General features: G+C 69.9%; 2 protein-coding genes across 4 annotated transcripts; one reads left to right on the top strand and one right to left on the bottom strand.

Annotated features, from left to right (window-relative positions):
• The first annotated feature begins 3400 nt into the window (after window positions 1-3400).
• Window positions 3401-6258, top strand: NAGK (N-acetylglucosamine kinase). Of its 2 annotated transcripts, XM_035571755.2 has the most exons (10): window positions 3401-3450; window positions 3842-3926; window positions 4060-4158; window positions 4244-4385; window positions 4512-4622; window positions 4703-4815; window positions 4923-5010; window positions 5327-5424; window positions 5691-5769; window positions 5958-6258. In XM_035571755.2, the coding sequence occupies exons 1-10, from the start codon at window positions 3422-3424 to the stop codon at window positions 6143-6145; spliced, it is 1032 nt and encodes a 343-aa protein (XP_035427648.1). In that variant the 5' UTR covers window positions 3401-3421; the 3' UTR covers window positions 6146-6258. The 2 variants fall into 2 exon arrangements, with proteins under 2 accessions (XP_035427648.1, XP_050566382.1); XM_050710425.1 differs by lacking the exon at window positions 5691-5769.
• A 2541-nt stretch (window positions 6259-8799) lies between these two features.
• PAIP2B (poly(A) binding protein interacting protein 2B) lies at window positions 8800-19273 on the bottom strand. Of its 2 annotated transcripts, none has more exons than XM_050710426.1 (4): window positions 19230-19273; window positions 12885-13039; window positions 10371-10547; window positions 8800-9602 (listed from the first exon to the last, which is right to left on the bottom strand). In XM_050710426.1, exons 2-4 carry the CDS (start codon window positions 13029-13031, stop codon window positions 9546-9548), a joined length of 381 nt encoding a protein of 126 aa, XP_050566383.1. In that variant the 5' UTR covers window positions 13032-13039; window positions 19230-19273; the 3' UTR covers window positions 8800-9545. The 2 variants fall into 2 exon arrangements, with proteins under 2 accessions (XP_050566383.1, XP_035427668.1); XM_035571775.1 differs by lacking the exon at window positions 19230-19273 and adding an exon at window positions 17957-17983.

The raw sequence follows: 19273 nt of genomic DNA, 5'->3' as shown, positions 1-19273 counted from the left end.
TTGGAGGGGTGGCTGATGAAGGGATGTGTGTCGGAGGGGCAGCAGGATGGAGGACAGGTGCACGGAGGGGAGCCTGGAGGGCTGGGTGGGTGCCACAGCGGGAGCGGAGCGGTGCCTGCAGCACAGGCGCGACCTCTGGGAGCGGAGAGAGGCCGGGCAGGCGGGGGACGGCTGCTGGTGGACGGAAGGAAGGGCGGACGGACGGACGGACGGACAGACAGGGCCCAGCTCACCTGCGTTCCCGTGGCTCTGCGGGGAGCTCGGCCCGCCGCTGCCTCATCCCGCCGCTCCCCTGCCCGCCGTGCTGGGATCGGCTCCGCGGCGGGGTGGGCGCTCCCCGGACGCGTGTGCCCAAATCCGGCCCCTCTGCGCCCCGCTTCGGGGCCCCACCGGTGCCCCACACGGAGGAGCTGGGGTCCACCGAGCCCTTCCCAAGGCCGGGGCAGGATCACTTCTCTGCTAATCTTCCTCCTCCTCCTCCTCCTCCTCCTCCGTGCGGGGCTTCCCCAGCCGGGACCCGCTTCTGGCTCCAGCCCCCTCCAAGCACGCGGGCGAAGCGGCCGCCCCCGCGCACCGACCCCCCCCGGACCCCCGGCCCCTCCAGGAGCAGCACTTCCCTGTGCAACGAAGCCGCCAGGCCTCCCTCCGCATCGGTGCCGCATCCCGCGTGGTCCTGGGGGGCTCTCCTGGAGGCGAGGGTGAGCCCGGCACCCGTGGGTGCCCAAAAAATAACGAAGCGAGGGCTCGGTGCGGGCTACCGATGGGTCCCCGTGCTCGGCGAGGTGTCCCCTCTCCATCTGGGTGCCCACACCCACCCCATGCCCGCCTGGCGAGGTGACCCGCAGGGCTTTGGGGCCGGGAGGTGACGGGGTGCACGGGGGGGTTGCTGACACCCCAAGGCCGCCACGTCTCACCCCGAGCCATTCGGGGCCATGTGCGTCCACGCGCCCAGGCTTCGGTCCCCCGGCTCTGGTGTGAGACGGGGCGAGCTGAAGGCACGGGGATGGGAACTGGGGTTGGGGACGGGGTTGGGGACGGGGTTGGGGACAGGGCTTGAGGTCCTGGCCGCGCTGCGCTGCGTGGGGACAGCTCCAGCCATCCCCATCCCTGCTCCTGCCGTCCCCGCTGCCCGTGCCCGGCGCCCCGATCCCCTTCCCAGCACCCAGGGCAGCCCCCAGCCCGCGCGGGGCCAGCGCCCTCCGTCCCCATGGGCCCGGGGGGCACCCACGGACTCACCCGCAGCTCCCGGACCCCCGGCAGCGGCCGTCGGCTCGGCTCCAACTTTGCCACAAGTTCAGACAAAGGCAGCGGTCCCCAGCCCTGTCCCCAGCCCTGTCCCCAGCCCCGTCCCCGTCCCCGTCCCGGCCCCCGCCAGGGCAGACAGCCTGGTGCCACCAGGGCTTAATGAGGGCACGAGGGCGGTGGGCCGGGGGGCTGCACGCTCGCCCGCACTCACCCCCCCTTGGTGGGACTGCTGCTTAACCCTTCCCCTGCTGCTTAACCTGTCCCCTCCTTGGGGGCAGCTGGGAGGGTTTGGGGGGGGGGGGTCCCCTGCGCCTCCACAGCTCCCCACACCAGGTACTGGGGGGGTCTGGCTGCAGGTCCCCCCTCCGGGTCCCCCCTCCCTGGAAAAGTGCTTGGGAAGGAGCCAGGCAGGGACTCCAGACTAACAAAGTGCCCCCCAAACATCTCCACCCCCCCAAATATCTATGCCCCCCCCCAGCATCTCCAGCCCCGTGCAGAGCAGGGTGGCCGTGGCCCCCATCCCACCGGTCCCACGGCACCGTGCTGGGGGCGCAGCACATCCCAGCCCCCCCAGAAGGAGCTCGCCCTCGCTGGGAGCCCCCCCCAGGTCCCCGACGCCTCCCGCCCCCTGTGCGTGCCCCACGGGTGCTGCAGGTGAACCCCCAGGTGGGGGGGACCCCAGGCACTGCCCGGCCGGCCCCGGTGCTGGGCTGGGTGCTCCGCTCGGTGCCCCCCGTGTCCGTAGGCCCCCCCCCAGCTGCAGCACCGCTGGGCCATGTGCGAGGTGCAGAGGGTCTCCAGCCAACAAGCCCCCTCCCCACGCTGGGCCACTGCCCCCGTGCGCCAGTCGCCGCCTTCTCCACCTCCTCCTCCCTGCCCCATTTCCTTGCACATCCTCTTTCCATTCTGATGTGCCCCCCCATCCATCCGTCCACCCGTCCATATGTCCATCCCTCCATCCCTCCCTCCATCCACCCCTCCCTCCATCCATCCGTCTGTCCGTCCGTCCATCCACGCGTCCCGTTATCCCTCCCTCCCTCCCTCCATCCCAACACCCCCATCCCAGCAGTGGCCACAGCATCCCCACGGCTGGGCCGGGTGCTGGGGGGGGGCTGCCCCTGCCCCTGCCCCTGCCCCTGCCCCTGCCCCTGCCCCTGTCCCTGCCCCTGCCCCTGCCCCTGCCCCTGTCCCTGTCCCTGTCCCTGCCCCTGCCCCTGCCCCTGCCCCTGCCCCTGCCCCTGCCCCTGCCCCTGCCCCTGTCCCTGTCCCTGTCCCTGCCCTGCCCCTGCCCCTGCCCCTGCCCCCTGCCCCTGCCCCCTGCCCCTGTCCCTGTCCCTTTCCCTGCCCCTTTCCCTGCCCCTGCCCCTGCTCCTGTCCCTGCCCCTGCCCCTGCCCCTGCCCCTGTCCCTGCCCCTGTCCCTGCCCCTGCCCCTGCCCCTGCCCCTGCCCCTGTTCCTGTCCCTGCCCCTGCCCCTGCCCCTGCCCCTGCTCCTGTCCCTGCCCCTGCCCCTGCCCCTGCCCCTGCTCCTGCCCCTGTCCCTGTTCCTGTCCCTGTTCCTTGCCCCTGCCCCTGCCCCTGCCCCTGCCCCTGTCCCTGTTCCTGTCCCTGTTCCTTGCCCCTGCCCCTGCCCCTGCCCCTGCCCCTGTCCCTGCCCCTGTCCCTGCCCCTGCCCCTGCCCCTGTCCCTGTTCCTGTCCCTGTTCCTTGCCCCTGCCCCTGCCCCTGCCCCTGTCCCTGTCCCTGCCCCTGCCCCTGCCCCTGCCCCTGTCCCTGCTCCTGTCCCTGTCCCTGCCCCTGTCCCTGCCCCTGTCCCTGCCCCTGCCCCTGCCCCTGTCCCTGCCCCTGCCCCTGTCCCTGCCCCTGCCCCTGCCCCTGCCCCTGCCCCTGTCCCTGCTCCTGCTCCTGTCCCTGTCCCTGCTCCTGTCCCTGTCCCTGCCCCTGCCCCTGCCCCTGCCCCTGTCCCTGTCCCTGCTCCTGCCCCTGCCCCTGCCCCTGCCCCTGCCCCTGTCCCTGCCGGGGGGAGGGGGGGGCGGGGGGGGGCCGTGGGGCCGCGTCCCTCCTGTCCCCGTGTCCCAGCACCGCCCCCCCCCCGCCTCCCGGGCGCGGCTTCCCGCGGGGGGGGCGGACCGGGGCGGACCGGGGCGGGGCGCGGGGGGGGGCGGGGGGGGCCGCCGCCATGGCCGCGCTGTTCGGCGGCGTGGAGGGGTGAGGGGCCGCGCCGGGGGGGGGGGGGGCGGAACCCAGCACACGGGGGGGGGGAGCGCCTGCAGCCCCCCCCCCCCCGGCACCCCCAGCCCGGGGGGGGGCCGCATCCGCGCCCCCAGACCTCTCCTGACCTCCCCCCCGCTGTTTGCCTCCCCCCCCGCTGCTTGCACCCCCCCGTGCGCCCCCGTGTCCCCCCCCACCCCCCGGTGCCCCTTTGTGGGGGGGGGGGATCGTGGTGCAGAGTCCCGGGGGGTGGGGGGTAAAAGCAGGGTCCATAGCCCCCACCCGAGGGATCCCCACCGGGGGGGGCACCTGGGGGGGTCCGGGGGGGGCCCGGCAGCGCAGGGCCCGGCAGTGACCCCCCCCCCCGTCCCCGTCCCCGTCCCCGCAGGGGGGGCACCCGCTCCCGGGTGGTGCTGGTGGCCGGGGATGGCCGGATCCTGGCCGAGGCGGAGGGGCCCTGCACCAACCACTGGGTAAGCACCGGGGGGGTGGGGGGGGGGGGACGGGGACACGGGTTGGGGACACGGGGGGGGGGGTGTCCCCAAACCCCGAGGTGACACCGCCGGTGCTGGCGGGGGCTCAGCACCGCTCCCCGGGGTGCCCCAGCTGGTCGGCGCCGCCACGTGCGTGGAGAGGATCCAGGAGCTGGTGAGCGAGGCCAAGCGCGAGGCCGGCGCGGACCCGGCTGTGCCCCTTCGCTCGCTGGTGAGCCCCCGTCCTCGCCCCCCAACCCGCGCGTCGCCCCCCCCCCCCCACCCCGCCCCGGGTGACGTCCCCCCCGCGGTGGCAGGGGCTGTCCCTGAGCGGGGGGGACCAGGAGGATGCCGTCGCCCTGCTGCTGGAGGAGCTGCGGCGCCGCTTCCCGCGCCTGAGCGAGAGTTACCGCGTCACCTCCGACGCCGTCGGGGCCATGGCCACCGCCACCGACCGCGGTACGGGGACGGCCCCGGAGGGGGGGCGAGGAAGGTCCCCGGGGGGTTCACCCGGGGCAGGGGGGGGGGGGTTGTTGTGTGGGGTGGGGGTTGCCGGTGGTGTCCCCGAACGCTGTCGCCCCGCAGGTGGCATCGTGCTGATCTCGGGCACCGGCTCCAACTGCAAGCTCGTCAACCCCGACGGCTCGGAGACGGGCTGCGGCGGGTGGGGGCACATGATGGGCGACGAAGGCTCCGGTGAGGATGAGGAGGGTGGGGAAGGGGTTTTGGTTATGGGGGGGGGGGGGGGTGTCCCACGTTGGTTCTGCGCCCTGCAGCCTACTGGATCGCGCACCAGGCGGTGAAGGTGGTCTTCGACTGCATGGACAACCTGGAGGCGCCGCCGCACGACGTGGGGCACGTCAAGCAGGCCATGTTCGAGTACTTCCAGGTGCCAAACGGGGCGGGGGGGGGGTTCGGGGGGGGCCCAGCATCGCTCAGGGCTCATGGCGGGGGTGCCCAGCATCACGCAGGGCTCACCGTGGGGCCCTCTCGCAGGTCTCGGACAGGATGGGGCTCCTGACCCATCTCTACCGCACCTTCGAGAAGGCCAAGTTTGCGGGGTTTTGCCAGAAGCTGGCAGCGGGTAGGGCACCGTGCACGTTTGGGGTTGGGACCCGAAGCAGGTGGTGGCGGTCCTGGGGGGGGGGGGGGGCGTTCGGGGCTGCCACGCTGGGTGCCCGCCGGGGACCTCCCCGCGTCTCTCGCTTCTGGCCGCTTTGCCCCTCTCAGCCCCCAGCACCCCAACTCCCCCTCCTCTCGCCGCCCTTCGACCCGAACGCCCTCTGCCCCCTCGAGCGATGGGGAGCGGCCGTCGGGGTGGGGACGGGCACCCGTGAGCACGGGGACGCCGCGAGCAGTCCCCGTCCCCGTCCCCATCCCGCTGCCCCTCTCGGAACCAGGTGCCCAGGCTGGGGACCCGCTGTGCTGCCACATCTTCGACAAGGCCGGGGAGGTGCTGGCTCGCCACGTGGTCGCCGTGCTGCCCAAAATCCATGAGGTGAGAGGTGGGGGACGGGGACGTCCCCTGCTCCTGTCCCTGGGGTCCTTGGTGGGGCTGTCCTGACCCAGGGGTGTGGGACCCCCTGCTCCCGATGCGCCGCTGGGATGGTGCCGAGGAAGCTGCTCGGAGCAGGGGTCTCCTGGTCCTGGGGGGGTCTCTAGGTCCTGGGATCTCCTGGCCCTGGGGGTTTTTGGGCCCCGGGGGTCTCCTGGCCCCGCTTCCCACCACGGTGGGGGCTCAGCCGCCGCCTGCTCCCCGCGCAGAGCCTGTTCCAGGGGGAGCTGGGGCTCCCCATCGTCTGCGTGGGCTCGGTCTGGAACAGCTGGGAGATGATGAGGGAAGGTGAGCGGGGGGACGGGGGGTGCCCCACGCCCTGTGGGAGCTCCGCGTGTCCTCCTGCGCTCCCCCCGAGCCCCCTGGTGACAGTGGGGCGGGATGGGCCCCCTCCCCATGGGACGCTCATCTCGCTGCTCACCTCCCGGGGGTGCCGGTGGCTCCCGCCGCCCCCACACCTCCGTCCCCCCACGCAGGATTTGTCCGGGTGCTGGCACAGGCCCGGGGGGAGCGTCCCGGGGGCCCCTTCACCCACTTCAGCCTCCTGAAGCTGAGGCACTCGTCGGCGCTGGGGGCGGCCAGCCTGGGGGCGAAGAGCATCGGCCAGGCGCTGCCCCTGGACTACGCCAGCAACGTGGACGTCTTCTACAGCCACCGCTTCTAGCCGGGGGAGCCGCCGCCGCCGCGCTGGGGCCCGGTGCCTGCTGCGCACGGAGGAGCCGGGGTTTTGTACGAGTGCGCTCCGGAGCGCCGCAATAAAAGGAAGGAAGGGGCAGAGCCGCTGGCTGCACGGTGCTTCGGGTGCTGGGGCCAAGGGGGAGGAGGAAGGAGGAGGGGGAGGAGGAGGAGGAAGGCTCCCGATGGCCACAACGTGCTCCGGCCGCAAGGTGCCATCGGTGGCCACCAGCTCCGAGCTGGGGTGGTCCCCTCGTCACCGTGGTCCTGGTCCCAGCGCCCTGCAGCAGGTGCATGGGGATGGTCGCGGTCAGCTCCCGCGAGGAAGGGACCACATCAGACCCCAGGGCAGGGTCTGATGCCATCCTTCGGTACGGGGGGGGGGGGGACACGGGGCTATGGGGCCACCCGGCCGTGGTGCCCACAAGCCCCGGGCTCGCTCCTGGCCCCAGGGAGCTGCAGGCACGGGGAGGTTGTGGCCGGGCACGTGGCGTCCGCTGGGGCAGGGGTAAGGGCTGGGCTTGGGCTGAAGGAGGAAGGAGAGAAGAAAAAGGGGGGAGAGAGAGGGGAGGAAGGAGAAAAGGGGAGGAAATGAAAATAAAGGGGACAAATGAAAGTTAAAGGAAATGAAAGAAAAGGGGGAGAGAGAGCAAAGGGGAAAAGAGGGATAAGAGGAAAAGGGGGAAGCAAGAAAAGAGGACAAAGGGGGAAGAAAAGAGGGGAAAAAAAAAGGAGGAAGAAGAAAAAAAAAAGGCTGCCCATTTTGCTTCTTTGTGTTTGAAGTAAGCAGCACGGGGTCGTGCCTGAACTTACAGCACCAGACCAGGCTGCCGCTGCCTTCCAGGACAAACAGCTGCGATCAGCACTTCTCCGGCTCTTAAACGAGGTGAAGAGGGGAGAAACAAATCCCCAGGCCTCCCGGCGCTGCTGCCCTGCAGTGTCCGTGCCTCGGGTGCTGTGGATTTCGGACGGGCCGGGGAGGAATCGGCCCCTCCAGGCTGGTCGGGAGGTGCAGGCGCTCTCCGTGGGGCTCGTCCTGCTCCGGCAGCCGTCCCGTCGGGTTGCTCCGTGCACAGACGTCCCCATCCAGCAGCAGGACGAGCCCCGGGCAAGAAGTCCTGGAGGAAGGCACAGCCCAAGGGGGCTGCCCTCTGCCCGCTTCCACGCTGGGAATCGTCTCCCCTGCCTTCCCCAGCTGGGTTCCTGGTTTGGGTTTGGTTTGGGTTTGGTTTGGGTTTCCCCCGGTGCCAGTTCCTGGCCGGGCGCAGCCTGGAGCCGGGTCCTGCTCCGCTCCTGAGCCGCCTCCAGCAGAGGATGCTGAAGCCAGCGCTGCGGAGCGGATCCAGGGGAGGGAATTTAACGCCGCGGGGCCGGCGGAGGGGGAAGCAGCGGCCAGGAGCGAGAGGAGAAAAACCCTCTGAGCATGTCGAGCCGCCTCGCTGCTCCATGCAAGCAAAGTAATCACGGGTGCGTGGCTCCAGCCCGGCTCCAGCGGCACTTTGCAAGTGGCGAGCTCATCCACCGCTGCTGCAGGTCTCGTATCTGCTCACGGCGAGAAGCAAATCCTCGTGGGGACAGGCGGCGCTGAGCCGAGGCGTGTGATGGAGCTGGCGCTGAGCGGCGAGCTTACCCAGCCTCCAGGGAAGATTTCTGCACTGCTCGATTCAGAAACGGTTTATTTTTAATGATGCATTGTCCGAAATTTACAGCACGTCCTCGGAAGGTCGTTTTTTTTTTTTTTTTTTTTAAGAAATCAAACAGAAACCAGAAAAAAGGTAGGGGGCAAACACCGAGCCACGGCTACAACAGGAGGCTGCGCACGCACGCCCTTCCGACACCCCCCTCCCCCCCCCCCCACAAGCGGCTCCGGCCCTGCAGCGCTGCAGACACCAGAAGGCAGCGAGTGGGGCAATGCCTCCTGCAGCGGGGCTCAGCTCCAGGCAGCGGGGCTCAGCTCCAGGCAGCGGGGCTCAGCTCCAGGCAGCGGGGCTCAGCTCCGTACCGGCGTGGGGACGGCGGGGCCGAGCACCCCGAGCTGCGCCCGCCGTCCAGCTGTGTGCTGAGCGGTGCTGAGCTGCCCGGAGGGACCAGCCGCCCGCTGCAGCTAAGGCCATTAGCTTCCATCTCTGCAGCCCCCGAGGGATCGGTAATCGCTCCAACCCCCCCCCCCCCCACCAATTAACCGGTCTGTTTAATTAAAGGGAATACTGGAAGTAGCTGCACCTGGGATAGCCGGGCTGGAGCAAGCCCCCCGCGGTGCGTTTGCCTCGAATGCCAGCCTCCGGGCACCGCGGACAGCAGGGGGATGCTGCCCTCACCCCCGGCCTGCCCTGCCTGGAGCTGTGTCCTCGCCTCCAGCCCCAAAAGCAGGCTCAGCCCTCCCTCGACCCCAAAACTGACCCCTGGAGGAGGCGATCTGCTCTCCGAGGGGCAGCGGGGGGGAGGAAGAAGGCTCCTGGGAGATAAAAGCCCGTGGCTGGCACCCGCAGAGCCTGCAGGTGATGGAGGGGTCCTCCTCTACAGGGGGGTCCTCTCCTTTACAGGGGGTCCTCCCCTTTACAGGGGGGGTCCTCCCCTTTCCCAGGGAGGCTGCTTGAGACCAGCTCAGTGCCGGCCCGCTCTGCCACACGCCTGAGAACGGGCTGCGTTCAGTTCTTTTTGGATTTATTTCAACGAGAAACGAAGGTAGAGACGCTTCAGAGCCGCAGCCTGTAATGCCGGGTAAGCTCAAGGGTCGGGGGGAACATTCGTTAAGGAGAACGTGTTGTATGGCAGAAGCACTTCCCCCCCAAGGCGGGCGGGGGCCGGGGCACCAGGTTGCCCCCCGCAGGGGCGCCCAGGACCCTCCAAGCAGGCAGGATGCTGCCACCTCGGCACAGCAGCGCACCAAGGAGCGCTCAGCACCTCTCCGAGAGCTGGGGCAGCCTGCTGCTCGCAGGGATTTGGGGCGTGCGGTCTTGTAACGCTTCACCCGTCCTTTAGCTAAAGAAATCCTGTCGAACGGAAACACGAGGAGCCCGCGTGGCTCCTGGCCTCGGGCGGGCAGGGACCCCCAAATTGTACCCAGCGAGGGGCCGGGCTCCCCGCCGGCGGGGCCGCAGCACGCGGCACAGTTGGCCTCTGGAGCAGGAGGGGTGCTGGGCTCCAGGACAGACCTAAGGGCCGCAAGTCCTAGAAAGCAAAAACCGCCAAAAAAAGTGCTAGGAAGAGTTAAAAAAAAAAAAAAAAGGGAAAAGAAGGAACTGGAAGCGTGGAGCGAGATCCCGCCACGGGGCAGCGGCTCCGCGGCGCCGCAGAGCGCGGTCGCGCCCCGTCCCTCCCGGCCCCCAGCGCTGTCCCCACCGGAGCCGGGGACACGGGGACCCAGTCTGTCCGAAGGCAGCCCCCCGTCAGTACTTCACACCGGGCACGAACTCCTTGGCGTCTGGATTCAAGTTGCTTTTGCTCTGCAAGAGAAGCAGGACGGGGGTCCGCCCACGGCCACAAACAGCGGCACCCCCCTGGCGAGCGTTGTGTCCCCCCGCAGACCCGACCCCGTTTGCAGGGGCTCTGCCACGGGTTTCCACGCAGACGAAGCCTCCAGGGGTGCAGAGCACCCCGCGGGTTCTCCCCAGCCCACCCTCGCCCCTTGAGGTGCTGTTTAAGGGGCGCCAGCTCCGACGGGTCCGCTCCCAGGCGGGGTTTGCGGGGGGGGAGATGCAGGGGACCCCCTGCTCCAGCCTCAGCACGGAGCTGCCGGCGCAGGCTGCGAGGTGCCAGCAGCTGCACTGAGCGCCGCCGGCAGCAGAGGGAGGCAAAGCAGCTCCATCAGCAGCTGCACGGCAGCTTTATGTTCCATAAATACGGGTACACGCATCGGGTGCTCGGTGCCTGGGCTCCCTCTGGGCGCCCCAAAGAGCCCAGCTCCGGCCAAAAGGCAGGGACGGACCCAGCGTGCCCGGGGACCGGGGAACACCCCGCGGGTGTGAAGCCGCAGCCCCATTCCCACCGCTAAGGGATGAGGAGCTGGGATGTCTGTACCTTCAGGATATGCCCCGAAACAGGTGCCCGTGCAGTAAGCTCCAAAAAGCACCGCCGCCAGCACATCGCCACCAGCCCCTGCACAGACACCCCGTGGGGAAAACCCCAAAGGAAATCCCCCTGTCCGTCCCCTGCCCAGGACAGGGCTCTGCTCGTCGCCAGGCCTCGCAGCAAGCCCTCTGAGGTCCTCTTACCAGAATGTCCTCCGAAGCGTGGCCGTCGCCGACGGAGAGCCCGTTCAGCTGCTGCTGCAGCTGCCCCATGCCCTGGGGCAGGTCTCGCGAGGGAATGAACCAGTCCTGGTCTTCTTCGTCCAGCATCTCCTGGAAGCAGCGGTCCAGGAACTCCTGCTCCTGCAGCTCCTCCTCCACCTGCCCAAAGAGAGCCGTCAGCAAACTACTGGGCCTGGCATTTCCCCTGTGCCAGCCCCACCTGGCAAAAGCCGACTGCATCGGGACGTGTTCCCCTGCCTGGGGACCCGGCGGTGCCCCGGGGGCAGCCAGAGCAGGCGAGTCCCGAGGGGACAAAACGCTCCGAAAAGCTGAAAGCTCTCGGCGTAGCGCCAAGGCAGCAGAAGCCACGACCGAGGTCCTGCAGGGAGAGGCGAGCTCCGTCCCTGCCACGATGGGGAGCAGCCCCGGCCCGTGCCACCAGCCCCTGCCAGAGCCTGCCCCTATGGGATGGCTGGGAAGGCAACCCCAGCAAACCACCCAGCTCTGCCCTCCAGGACCGGGACGCGCCCGGCCCGGCGCTTTTTATTATTTAAATTACACCCGGTACGGACACGGAGCGAGGCAGGGCAGGGGCTGCGCACAGAGCGCACCGAACGCAGCCCGAGCCCGGGGCAGGAGCAGATTTCGGTGCCGTGGAGTCACCTCTTCAACTCTTCACTCGGAGCTGGGACAGATTTCCCCACGGGAGGTGTTAAATCTCTCGCGAGCAAGCGGGGAAGCCCCGAAAGCTGCCTCCAGCCCGAACTACTGGAGAGCCTCCCCGCACCAGCCTCAGGAGCCAGTTCTGGCCAGGAACGCCCTCCCACACCCCCACCAAGCCACCCCATAACTACCCGCAGCTGGGTTTCCAGCGGCCGTCCTGGAGAACGCGGTGTGGCACGAGCTCACAGAGCAGAGAGAACCCCCGAACCCCACGGCTCTGTCGCCTCCTGCTGCGGGTTGGGCTGCAGCGGCCCGCTGCCGGCACAGCCGCTCCTCGCAGCGTGAGCCCACCGCTCCCTTTTTCGCCCTCCGGGCTCCGCCGGCTCCACGGGACGGGGAACCTCGGGAGCGTAAATAGGGGAGGGCTGTGCCAGGAAGCCCCTGGGTTTGGCAGCCACCTGCCTGCTCCGCTTCCCCAGCGCCTGACCCGAGGAAAGCCGTGCGGAGGAGGCGAGGACGAAGCGTGGAGAGCTGTGAGGTGATGAGAAAGTGGCTCTGGGGACAGGCGGCTCTGGGGACAGGCAGCTCCAGCCCCGGGTGGCCCCGGCAGGTACACGTCCCCTCTCTGCTGCTGCAAGCACCGTGCCTGCTGCGTCCCCTGCTCCCACCGGGGGCTGCGTTTCTGAGGCACCTCCGGGCGCTCTGGGGGAAGCAGAGGCAAGCGCCTGGCGATGTGACCCCCCTGCCCCTCTTTGCGATGCCCTGGGGGCTGCCTGCAGCCCTGTGCCGGCTCAGGAAGCCCCCCCAGCCCCAGCCCCTCCACGGTGCCTGCCCACACCCCCCTGCCCTGCGCTCCCCCAGGACCTGCCGTCCCGCGGGCCGCAGGAGGACAGCGGTGCGCTGGGCCTTCTAATTCCAGCACTTTTCAATCACGGCAGCGCCTTCCAAACACGAACTAAGGCATCTCGCACGTTTCCACCAGCGCCGCTGCTGGCGGGGGCCGGCACCAAACGCCGGGCCCTGAGTCACAGCCCGGCACGGGGCAGAGCCGCGGGAGCAGCCGGAGCCTCGCCATGCGGAGATTTTCTGCTGAGAGCGCTGGCAGAGCTGATGAAATCCTGCCTCGGTCACCAGGGGTGTGGCGGGGCCACGAGATGGGGCCTCCCTCCCTCCCTGCCTGCGTTTCCCCAAGGCTCCGGCTTCCCTCCCCGCACCCGGGGGTCTGCAGCCAGAGCTCGAGGGGACGTTTTGGGGGGGGACGCTTCAGGGAGGGGACGTTTCAAGGGGGGGACGCTTCAGGGAGGGGACGAGGGCTCTGCTTCCGGGCCAGGTCAGGCTTTCTGCCCGCAGCGTGGCTCCTTGTCAGACCCCCCCCCACGGACCAGAGCACCCAGAGCCTGCCCAGCTTGCCCGAAGCACCCGGTGGGCAGCTCTCCTGCCAGCTGCCCGCCCCCAGAGCATCGGGACCATCGCACCGAGACGGAGGCTCCTCCTGCAGTGACATTACTGGCTGCAAGAGCTCGGTGCCGAGGGAGCAAAGCCACGAGCGCTTGCAGGTTCAGAGCCCCGGTTTTAACACCGGTTCTCTCTGAGCACGTGGAAGGTGAACAGCGAGGTACAAAAGGAGCGCACGGTGCTATTGCCAGCCCCGAGACACGGCCAACGGGGCCGGCGGCGTCATGGGGTTTTCTGCCCTGCAGCTGGACCCCTGCCCGACACCAAGCAAGGGGGAGAGCTGGGGGGAGAGCTGGGGGGAGAGCTTCTCCTCTGCTCTGCCCTCGCCCCCCCTTCACCCCCACAAACGCGGGGCCGGCGCCGCCCCCCCGCTCTCACCTGCCTGTTGAAGTCCTCCTCGTTCTCCATCCACATGTACTCGGCGAAGGGGTTGTTCTCCTTCTCACCGTGGCCGTTCACGACCTGCTCCTCCTTGGATTTGGGGCTGGGCGTCGTGGTGCTGGCAACGTCGGAGCCATTCATCATTCCTGCCTCTGGGAGGAAAGGCACCGGGGGGGGTGGTGGTGGTGGTGGTGGTGGTGGTGGTGAGCGCGCCGCTGCCACCGGGTCCCGCGCCCCGAGCGGCTCGCAGGTGGCACGCTTGCCACGAGCCACGTCGGCCGAGAGCGAATGGGGCAGGCGCAGCAGGAACCCCCCTGCTCCAAGGTGAACCCCCCTGCTCCAAGGTGAACCCCCCTGCTCCAAGGCCACGTTTTTCCAGGAGAGGCACGGCGCTGTTCCCAGAGCCTCGCCCGGAAAGCGCTGGGAGCAGCTCAGGGGTTTGACGGTCCAGAGCGCACTCGGACACGGCTTTGCGCGAAGGTCCCATCCACCCGGAGGGTCCCGAACGGGGGCTGCGGGCACGTAACGGGGGCATCCTTTCAGGGGCACAGCACCGAGAGGCAGCAGCCAGCACCCTGCGGGACTCGGGCTGCTCTCCCTGCGCGGACGGATCCCCACGCCCCGGCTCGGGGCCGCCCGGCGCGCTCCCTCCCCGTGAGCACCTCGTTACCCGCAGGAACCCGTCGCTGTCGGAGCAACCCCAGCACCCTCCCGCCGCGACAGCAGCCCGCAGGTAGCTGGGGATTCGGCACGGACGGCCTGACCTCTTCGCCAGCCCGCAGGAAGCAGGTCGAGCCACCCAACCCTCGCTTGTTTATTTGAGGCGCACCCCAAAAGACCAGAAGCAGGTCGTCATCGCGGCCAGGGTCCCAACGCCACGAAGCAGATCGCCCCCTGCACCAAATCATTTGGGAGAACGCCCGCGCAGGGTCTGCGTCCCTGTGCCTGTGCCGTAGGTTTTTATTTTTGGAGGGCATCTCACAGAAGCTGGCGAGTTGGCGACGCGAGGCCGGCCTTGCCCTACGGCAGACGGCGTCAGACGCACCAACCAGGGGCGGGTTTCAGGCGCCCGAACCTTCTGGCAATCCCCGCTCTCGGCGCCAGCGAGGAGCTCGTCCTCTGGAGGTCTGCAGGGTGCCAACGCGGCACCGAGACCGAGAGCAGGGCGTGCAGGAGCAGCAGGCGAGCCCAGACGGAAGGCCGGCGCGACGGTGCTGAGAAGCGCCCCGGCAGCAGGGAATTCCTCCCCGGTTTGTGTTTTCCCCTGCCCCGGTGAAGGCCGTGCCTGGAGCCGGGCTGCGGACAGGCAGGGAGCACCCAGCGCCCTCCCGGCAGGGCGGGCGGGCAGCAGAAATCCGCTCTCTTGTCCTCGCGGATACGGAGGGGTTTGGTTTTTTTTTTTATTTTTTTTTTCCAGCAGAAATCGGGTCTGGAGGGGGGCGACGGAGACCACCAGCGGCGGTGGGAACAAACACTTGGCAGGGGAGACGTGCTTCTCCCCCCCGAGAGCCAGGAGCGGTTTCTGACGAGCACCACGGGTGCTCCGGGCACGCTTCATCCCGGTTCAGGACTGTGGGGGCGAAGCAGGCGACCTCCCTGAGCCTCCCCGCGTGGCCGGAGAGGCAGAAGAGCAAGGAGGAGCCCAGGTCAGGGCCCCCGTTCGATGCCGAGCTCCTGTCCCCAGCTCGAACCCACCAGTTCGCGCGCCCCCACCTAAGCACCTGCTGCTGAGCGCCGCACTAAGGTCCCCGCACAGCGTCCCGGACCGGTCGCATCCCCTTTGAAATTACACGGCCCCCTTGTTTCAACCCGCATCGCAGCTGACATCGCGTCTGCACCCCGACAGCTCCGCAGCCCCTGGGAGCAGCGACCCCCCCTCGCCCACCAAAGGCAGCCAGGAGGGGCGCGAAGCACCGTGGGTGCCGCGGCCGCCTCGTGCCGCTCCCGTCGGAGAGCAAACCCTGCCGCCAGCCCAGCCCTAAACCAACCCTCGGTGCCCAGGAGGGGCCCAGCTTTAAGGCGGGGGCTCCTGGCAGGACGGGAGGCGCAGCGGGGCCCTCAGCCCCCGGGGGATCCCCGTGGAGCCACCTTTACCCTCAGAGAAGGGAGAAGGGCTCCGTATCCAGCAGGAAAACGATGCCGAGGCCGACGCGATGGCCGTGCCTCGTCAAGGGAGGCTCACAGGCAGCGGGCAGCCAGGCCTGGCGAGGGCTGGATGGAAAAAACCGAGCTGCTTTTTTTTTTTTTTTTTTTTTTGCTCGTGGGCTTTTTTTTCCTAAGGAAAAAGAAAAAGCTTCCTCTGCCCCCCCCCAGCAGCCCCACGCGCAGGCTCCTCTGTAATTTCTGGCCGCAGGAAGGGACCCGGCCCCGGGCAGGGCTCGCGGCTGCGCCACGCGGGGTGGAGGAGGGCTGCAGGAGGGCTGCTCCCTGCCTCGGCGGCACCAGGGGCACGGCGCTTGGCAGAGCCCGGAGCAGCGGAGAAGTGCAAAAAGCGGCGCTTTTGGGACCCTCTGACGGTGCCACACGGCGCCCAAAGAGGCTGGGACTGAAGCAGCGCGGCCTCTCGTCACGTCCCGCGGGGGCAGCCCGGGGAGCAGAGGGCTGGGCAGCCACGCGAAGAGGCGACCTGGGCTTCATTTCCCTCCCGGGCTCGCAGGGAAACACGAGGGCTTTCATCAGAGCTGCCCTCAGCAGGACAGGTTTTTCAGGAGGACGAGGAGAAGCGAAGCAAACAGCTCGCAGCATAAACAGATCTTAACGGCAGAGGAGCTGCACGGCGCCGGCGCGCTCCAGCCCCTTCCACCCCGGGGCAGGTTTCGCACACCGACACCCGAATGCGGTCGAAAGCCCCGTTTCCAGCCCCTCTACCAGCCCCGAAGCCCCCCCCCGGGCTTCACCGTGGAACTTTTGGAGACCCCCCCAGGGGCACGGAGCCGTGCCGAGGTGCTCCGCTTCGCTCCGCAGAGGGGCAGGCAGACGGCGGCGTCCCCGCAGACGCGTTCGGCGTTGGAGCCCCCGCGCCGGGCTCCTCCGGGCTGCGAGCAGAGGCGATTTGCTCGCCGGCCCCGTGGCCGAGCGCCCCGCGGCCTGCCCGGGGCACCAAAGAGCCCCGTCGGAGGTACTGCGGGCGCTCAGCGAGCAGCGGGACGAAGCTTTTCGGTGGTGCTGCTCCCGGGCTCGGCCACGCAGAGCCCCGGGGTGGGGGGTGGGGGGGGTCCGGCCTGGGGGTCCCGCTGCCCCCCGCGGGGCTCCGGCAGGACCAAGGGCTCCCACTGAGCAGCGCCGTGCCCAGCGCCGTTGCCGCCGTCCCGGGGCGCTTCTCCAGGCAGGCTCGGTGCGTGCGTTGGGCCGCGGAGCTGTTTACCCGAGCGCGGCCATCCTCTGTTGACGCTCGCCCAAGTTATGCGCGGCGCCGCCAGCTCGCTGCTCCCAGCCCTGCCGCTCCTCCATTACGGGGGGAGAGAGAAAAATAAATAAATAAATAAAAACCTGCGCTCTTGGATAGGTTTTTTTTTTTTTTTTTTTTCCTTTTTCCCCTTGGCAAAATGAAGTCGATCTCACAGACGCGGCCCCGAGGCCGGGCCCTGAGAGCTCCCGAGGCGCACCCCGAGCACCCGGGGCACCCACGGAGAGCCGTGGCCGTGCGCCAGGCCGGGGGGCGCCGAGCCCAGGAGCCGCGCAGCAGGGCCGGGTGCTCGCCTGGTGCCTCCCTGCCCCGCTTCGGCTTCGCCTCCCTTCATCTCCCCGCGGCCCGGGGCCGGGCCGGAGGCCAGGCGAGCTCCTTCTCTGTCGGGAAAGGCGCTCGGACGACGCGGGCTGGGAAACCGGAGCTCTGCTGGCTCGCGGCGGCCCGGCGCCTCGGTACCCGGGCTGAGCGGCGAGGGGGGCGTCGGAGGAGGAATAGCGGGGTGCCGAAGCCCCCCGGGCTGCTCTCCGAGGCGTCCAGGTGCCGGCGCGCCCGTCCCTGCCGCCCCGCGAGCTGGCAGCTTCGCCCCCGGCATGGGGGAGACCGCCCGGCGCGCTCAACGCAGCCGCCCCAGCTCCGGCAGCACCTACGGGGGACGGATTTCTTCCTTTTTGGTTTTTTTTTTTTGTTTTTTTTTTTCTTTTGAGGATAACAAAGCAGAGCCCAGGCAGGAGGCGGCAGCGCACGGGAGAGCCCAGGCCGGGGCCCGGCCCCGTAACGCTCCCCAGAACTCAATCAATCCCCCCCGTTTTTCTGCCCCCCCGCCCAAGTTTGGCTCAAAGCCCCTCATTTTTGGGGCATTTTACACGCGCCTCGGCCACGGCGCTGAGCTCGGCGGAACCAAGGCGGGACGGCTACCCCGGAACAAGAAAAACCTCACCGGTGGTTAAAGGAGGGGGGAAACTCCTGCCCGGGACGGGGCACGGGGCACGGCTCCGGGGCCGACGCGCGGGGCTGGGGCTGGCTGGGCACGGCCCGGCCCGGGGAGCCTCACCCCGAGCCGAAACCCGGCCGGAGCGGGGCGAGGAGAGGGGGAGGCGATGGGGAGCTGGGGCCGTGCTGGAAGGGGCCGTCCCCGGGGGCACGGGGCGCACACGGGGCCGTTATCGCCGGAGCTCTTCCCGGGGCGCCCAGCCCCACGCAGGGGTGCCCGCTCCGTCCCGGCGGCCGTCACGCCGCGTCCTCGCCTCATCCCGCAGGGGCAGGAACAAACCCAGGGCGAAACAACTGCCCCCCCCCCTCCCCCCCCCCCGGGGGGCACGGCGGGACCGGGGACCCCACAAAACCCAAAGCCCCGTTTTCCCCCTCGCCCGGCACCAAGACGCACCCCACACCGAGCACCCCGGCAGCCCCGTGGCGGGGCCACGCCGCGAGCCCACCGGCGCCCCGGGGCCTCCCCCGAGCTCCTCCGGTGCCTCCCCCCCGCGCTTTGGGTTTCCTCCTGCCCTGGCCGAGCCGCCAGGAGCCGCCACCCGCCGGGGTCCCGCGCGGCTCCCGTCCCCCCCAGCCGCTGCTCCCGGTGCCCGGCGCCGCTCCGGCCCCACAGCAGTTCCCCCACAGGGACCACGTCCCGTTTCCGTCCCCAACCCGGGGACAACCTCACCCGCACGGCTTCCTCCCCGGCAAGGAGTCCCCAAAGCCGGCGGCCCCGGGATTAACACCGCAACGCCCCGCAGCGGGGGCACCGCGTCCCAGTGCCACACAGACGCTGCTTATGGGGCCGTCGGGGTCCTCTGCCCCTTATGGGGCCGCTGGGGTCCTCTGCCCCTTATGGGGCTGTTGGGGGTTCTCTGCTCCCTATGGGGCCCTTGGGGTCCTCTGCCCCTTATGGGGCCGCTGGGGGTTCCCTGCTCCTTATGGGGTCCTTGGGGTCCTCTGCCCCTTATGGGGCTGTTGGGGGTCCTCTGCTCCCTATGGGGCCCTTGGGGTTTCTCTGCCCCTTATGGGGCCGCAGGGGGTCCTCTGCCCCTTATGGGGTCCTTGGGGTCCTCTGCCCCTTATGGGGCTGTTGGGATCCTCTGCCCCTTATGGGGTCCTTGGGGTCCTCTGCCCCTTATGGGGTCCTTGGGGTCCTCTGCCCCTTATGGGGCCGCTGAGGGTTCCCTGCGCCTTATGGGGCCCTTGGGGTTTCTCTGCCCCTTATGGGGCTGTTGGGGGTTCTCTGCTCCCTATGGGGCCCTTGGGGGTCCCTGCTCCTTATGGGGCCCTTGCGGTTCTGCACCGGTTCTTTACGGAGCCGCCAGGGTCCCAGAACCCCCCCAGCCCCCCAAACACCCCCGGGACACCGCTCAGCCCCCGCTGCCCCCCCGTGTCCCCAAGCCCAAACCCGGTGCTCCCGGGGGGACGAACGGAGCCGACCCCGCACAGTGCGGCCGTACCGGGGGGGGGGGGCCTTTATCCCCCCCGGCCGCGATGCCGATCCCCCGGGCAGGCACGGGGGGGGGGCGGGGGGACGCCCAACACCGGGCGCTGCCGCCCCGGGGGCACCGGTCCCGGCCCCGGGACGGCCTCCGACGACGGCTCCCGGGAGGTGACGGCACCGGGGGGGCACCGGGGGGCACCGGGGGGGGGGGGGGGGGGGGGCGGGACTTTTTTGGGGGATTTTTGGACGGACGGACCGACAGACCTCCCGTTACCGGCGCCGGTAGCACCGGGAGGGCCCGGGGACCGGGACCGGGACGGGGACCGGGACCGGGACCGGGAACCGGGACGGGGACTGGGACCGGGACCGGGACAGCAAGCGAGAACCGGGACCGGAGACCGGGACCGGAGACCGGGATCGGGATCGGATCGGGATCGGGATCGGGATCGGACCTGGCCGGGCCGGCCCCCGCCCCCCCCGGACCCGGCGCCCCCCGCCCCCCCCCCCCCCGTACCTGCGGGGCCGCCGCCGCCGTCCGCCGCCGCCGCCCCCCGCCGC

Source organism: Cygnus atratus, chromosome 4 (assembly GCF_013377495.2).
Source record: "Cygnus atratus isolate AKBS03 ecotype Queensland, Australia chromosome 4, CAtr_DNAZoo_HiC_assembly, whole genome shotgun sequence".
Taxonomy (NCBI): domain Eukaryota; kingdom Metazoa; phylum Chordata; class Aves; order Anseriformes; family Anatidae; genus Cygnus; species Cygnus atratus.
Note: the sequence above shows the minus strand (reverse complement) of the source record. Positions and strands in the feature narration are given on the sequence as shown.

Bases quoted from the DNA above. Each gene is read 5' to 3' on its own strand.
- PAIP2B (XM_050710426.1), bottom strand. From the start codon at position 13,031: ATGATGAATGGCTCCGACGTTGCCAGCACCACGACGCCCAGCCCCAAA. The intron at 10,548-12,884 runs GTGAGAGCGGGG...CTCTTTGGGCAG, and splicing joins AGGAGGACTTCAACAGGCAG to GTGGAGGAGGAGCTGCAGGA. The intron at 9,603-10,370 runs GTAAGAGGACCT...CTTCTCTTGCAG, and splicing joins ACGCTTCGGAGGACATTCTG to AGCAAAAGCAACTTGAATCC.
- NAGK (XM_035571755.2), top strand. From the start codon at position 3,422: ATGGCCGCGCTGTTCGGCGGCGTGGAGGG. The intron at 3,451-3,841 runs GTGAGGGGCCGC...CCGTCCCCGCAG, and splicing joins CTGTTCGGCGGCGTGGAGGG to GGGGGGCACCCGCTCCCGGG. The intron at 3,927-4,059 runs GTAAGCACCGGG...GGGGTGCCCCAG, and splicing joins GGCCCTGCACCAACCACTGG to CTGGTCGGCGCCGCCACGTG.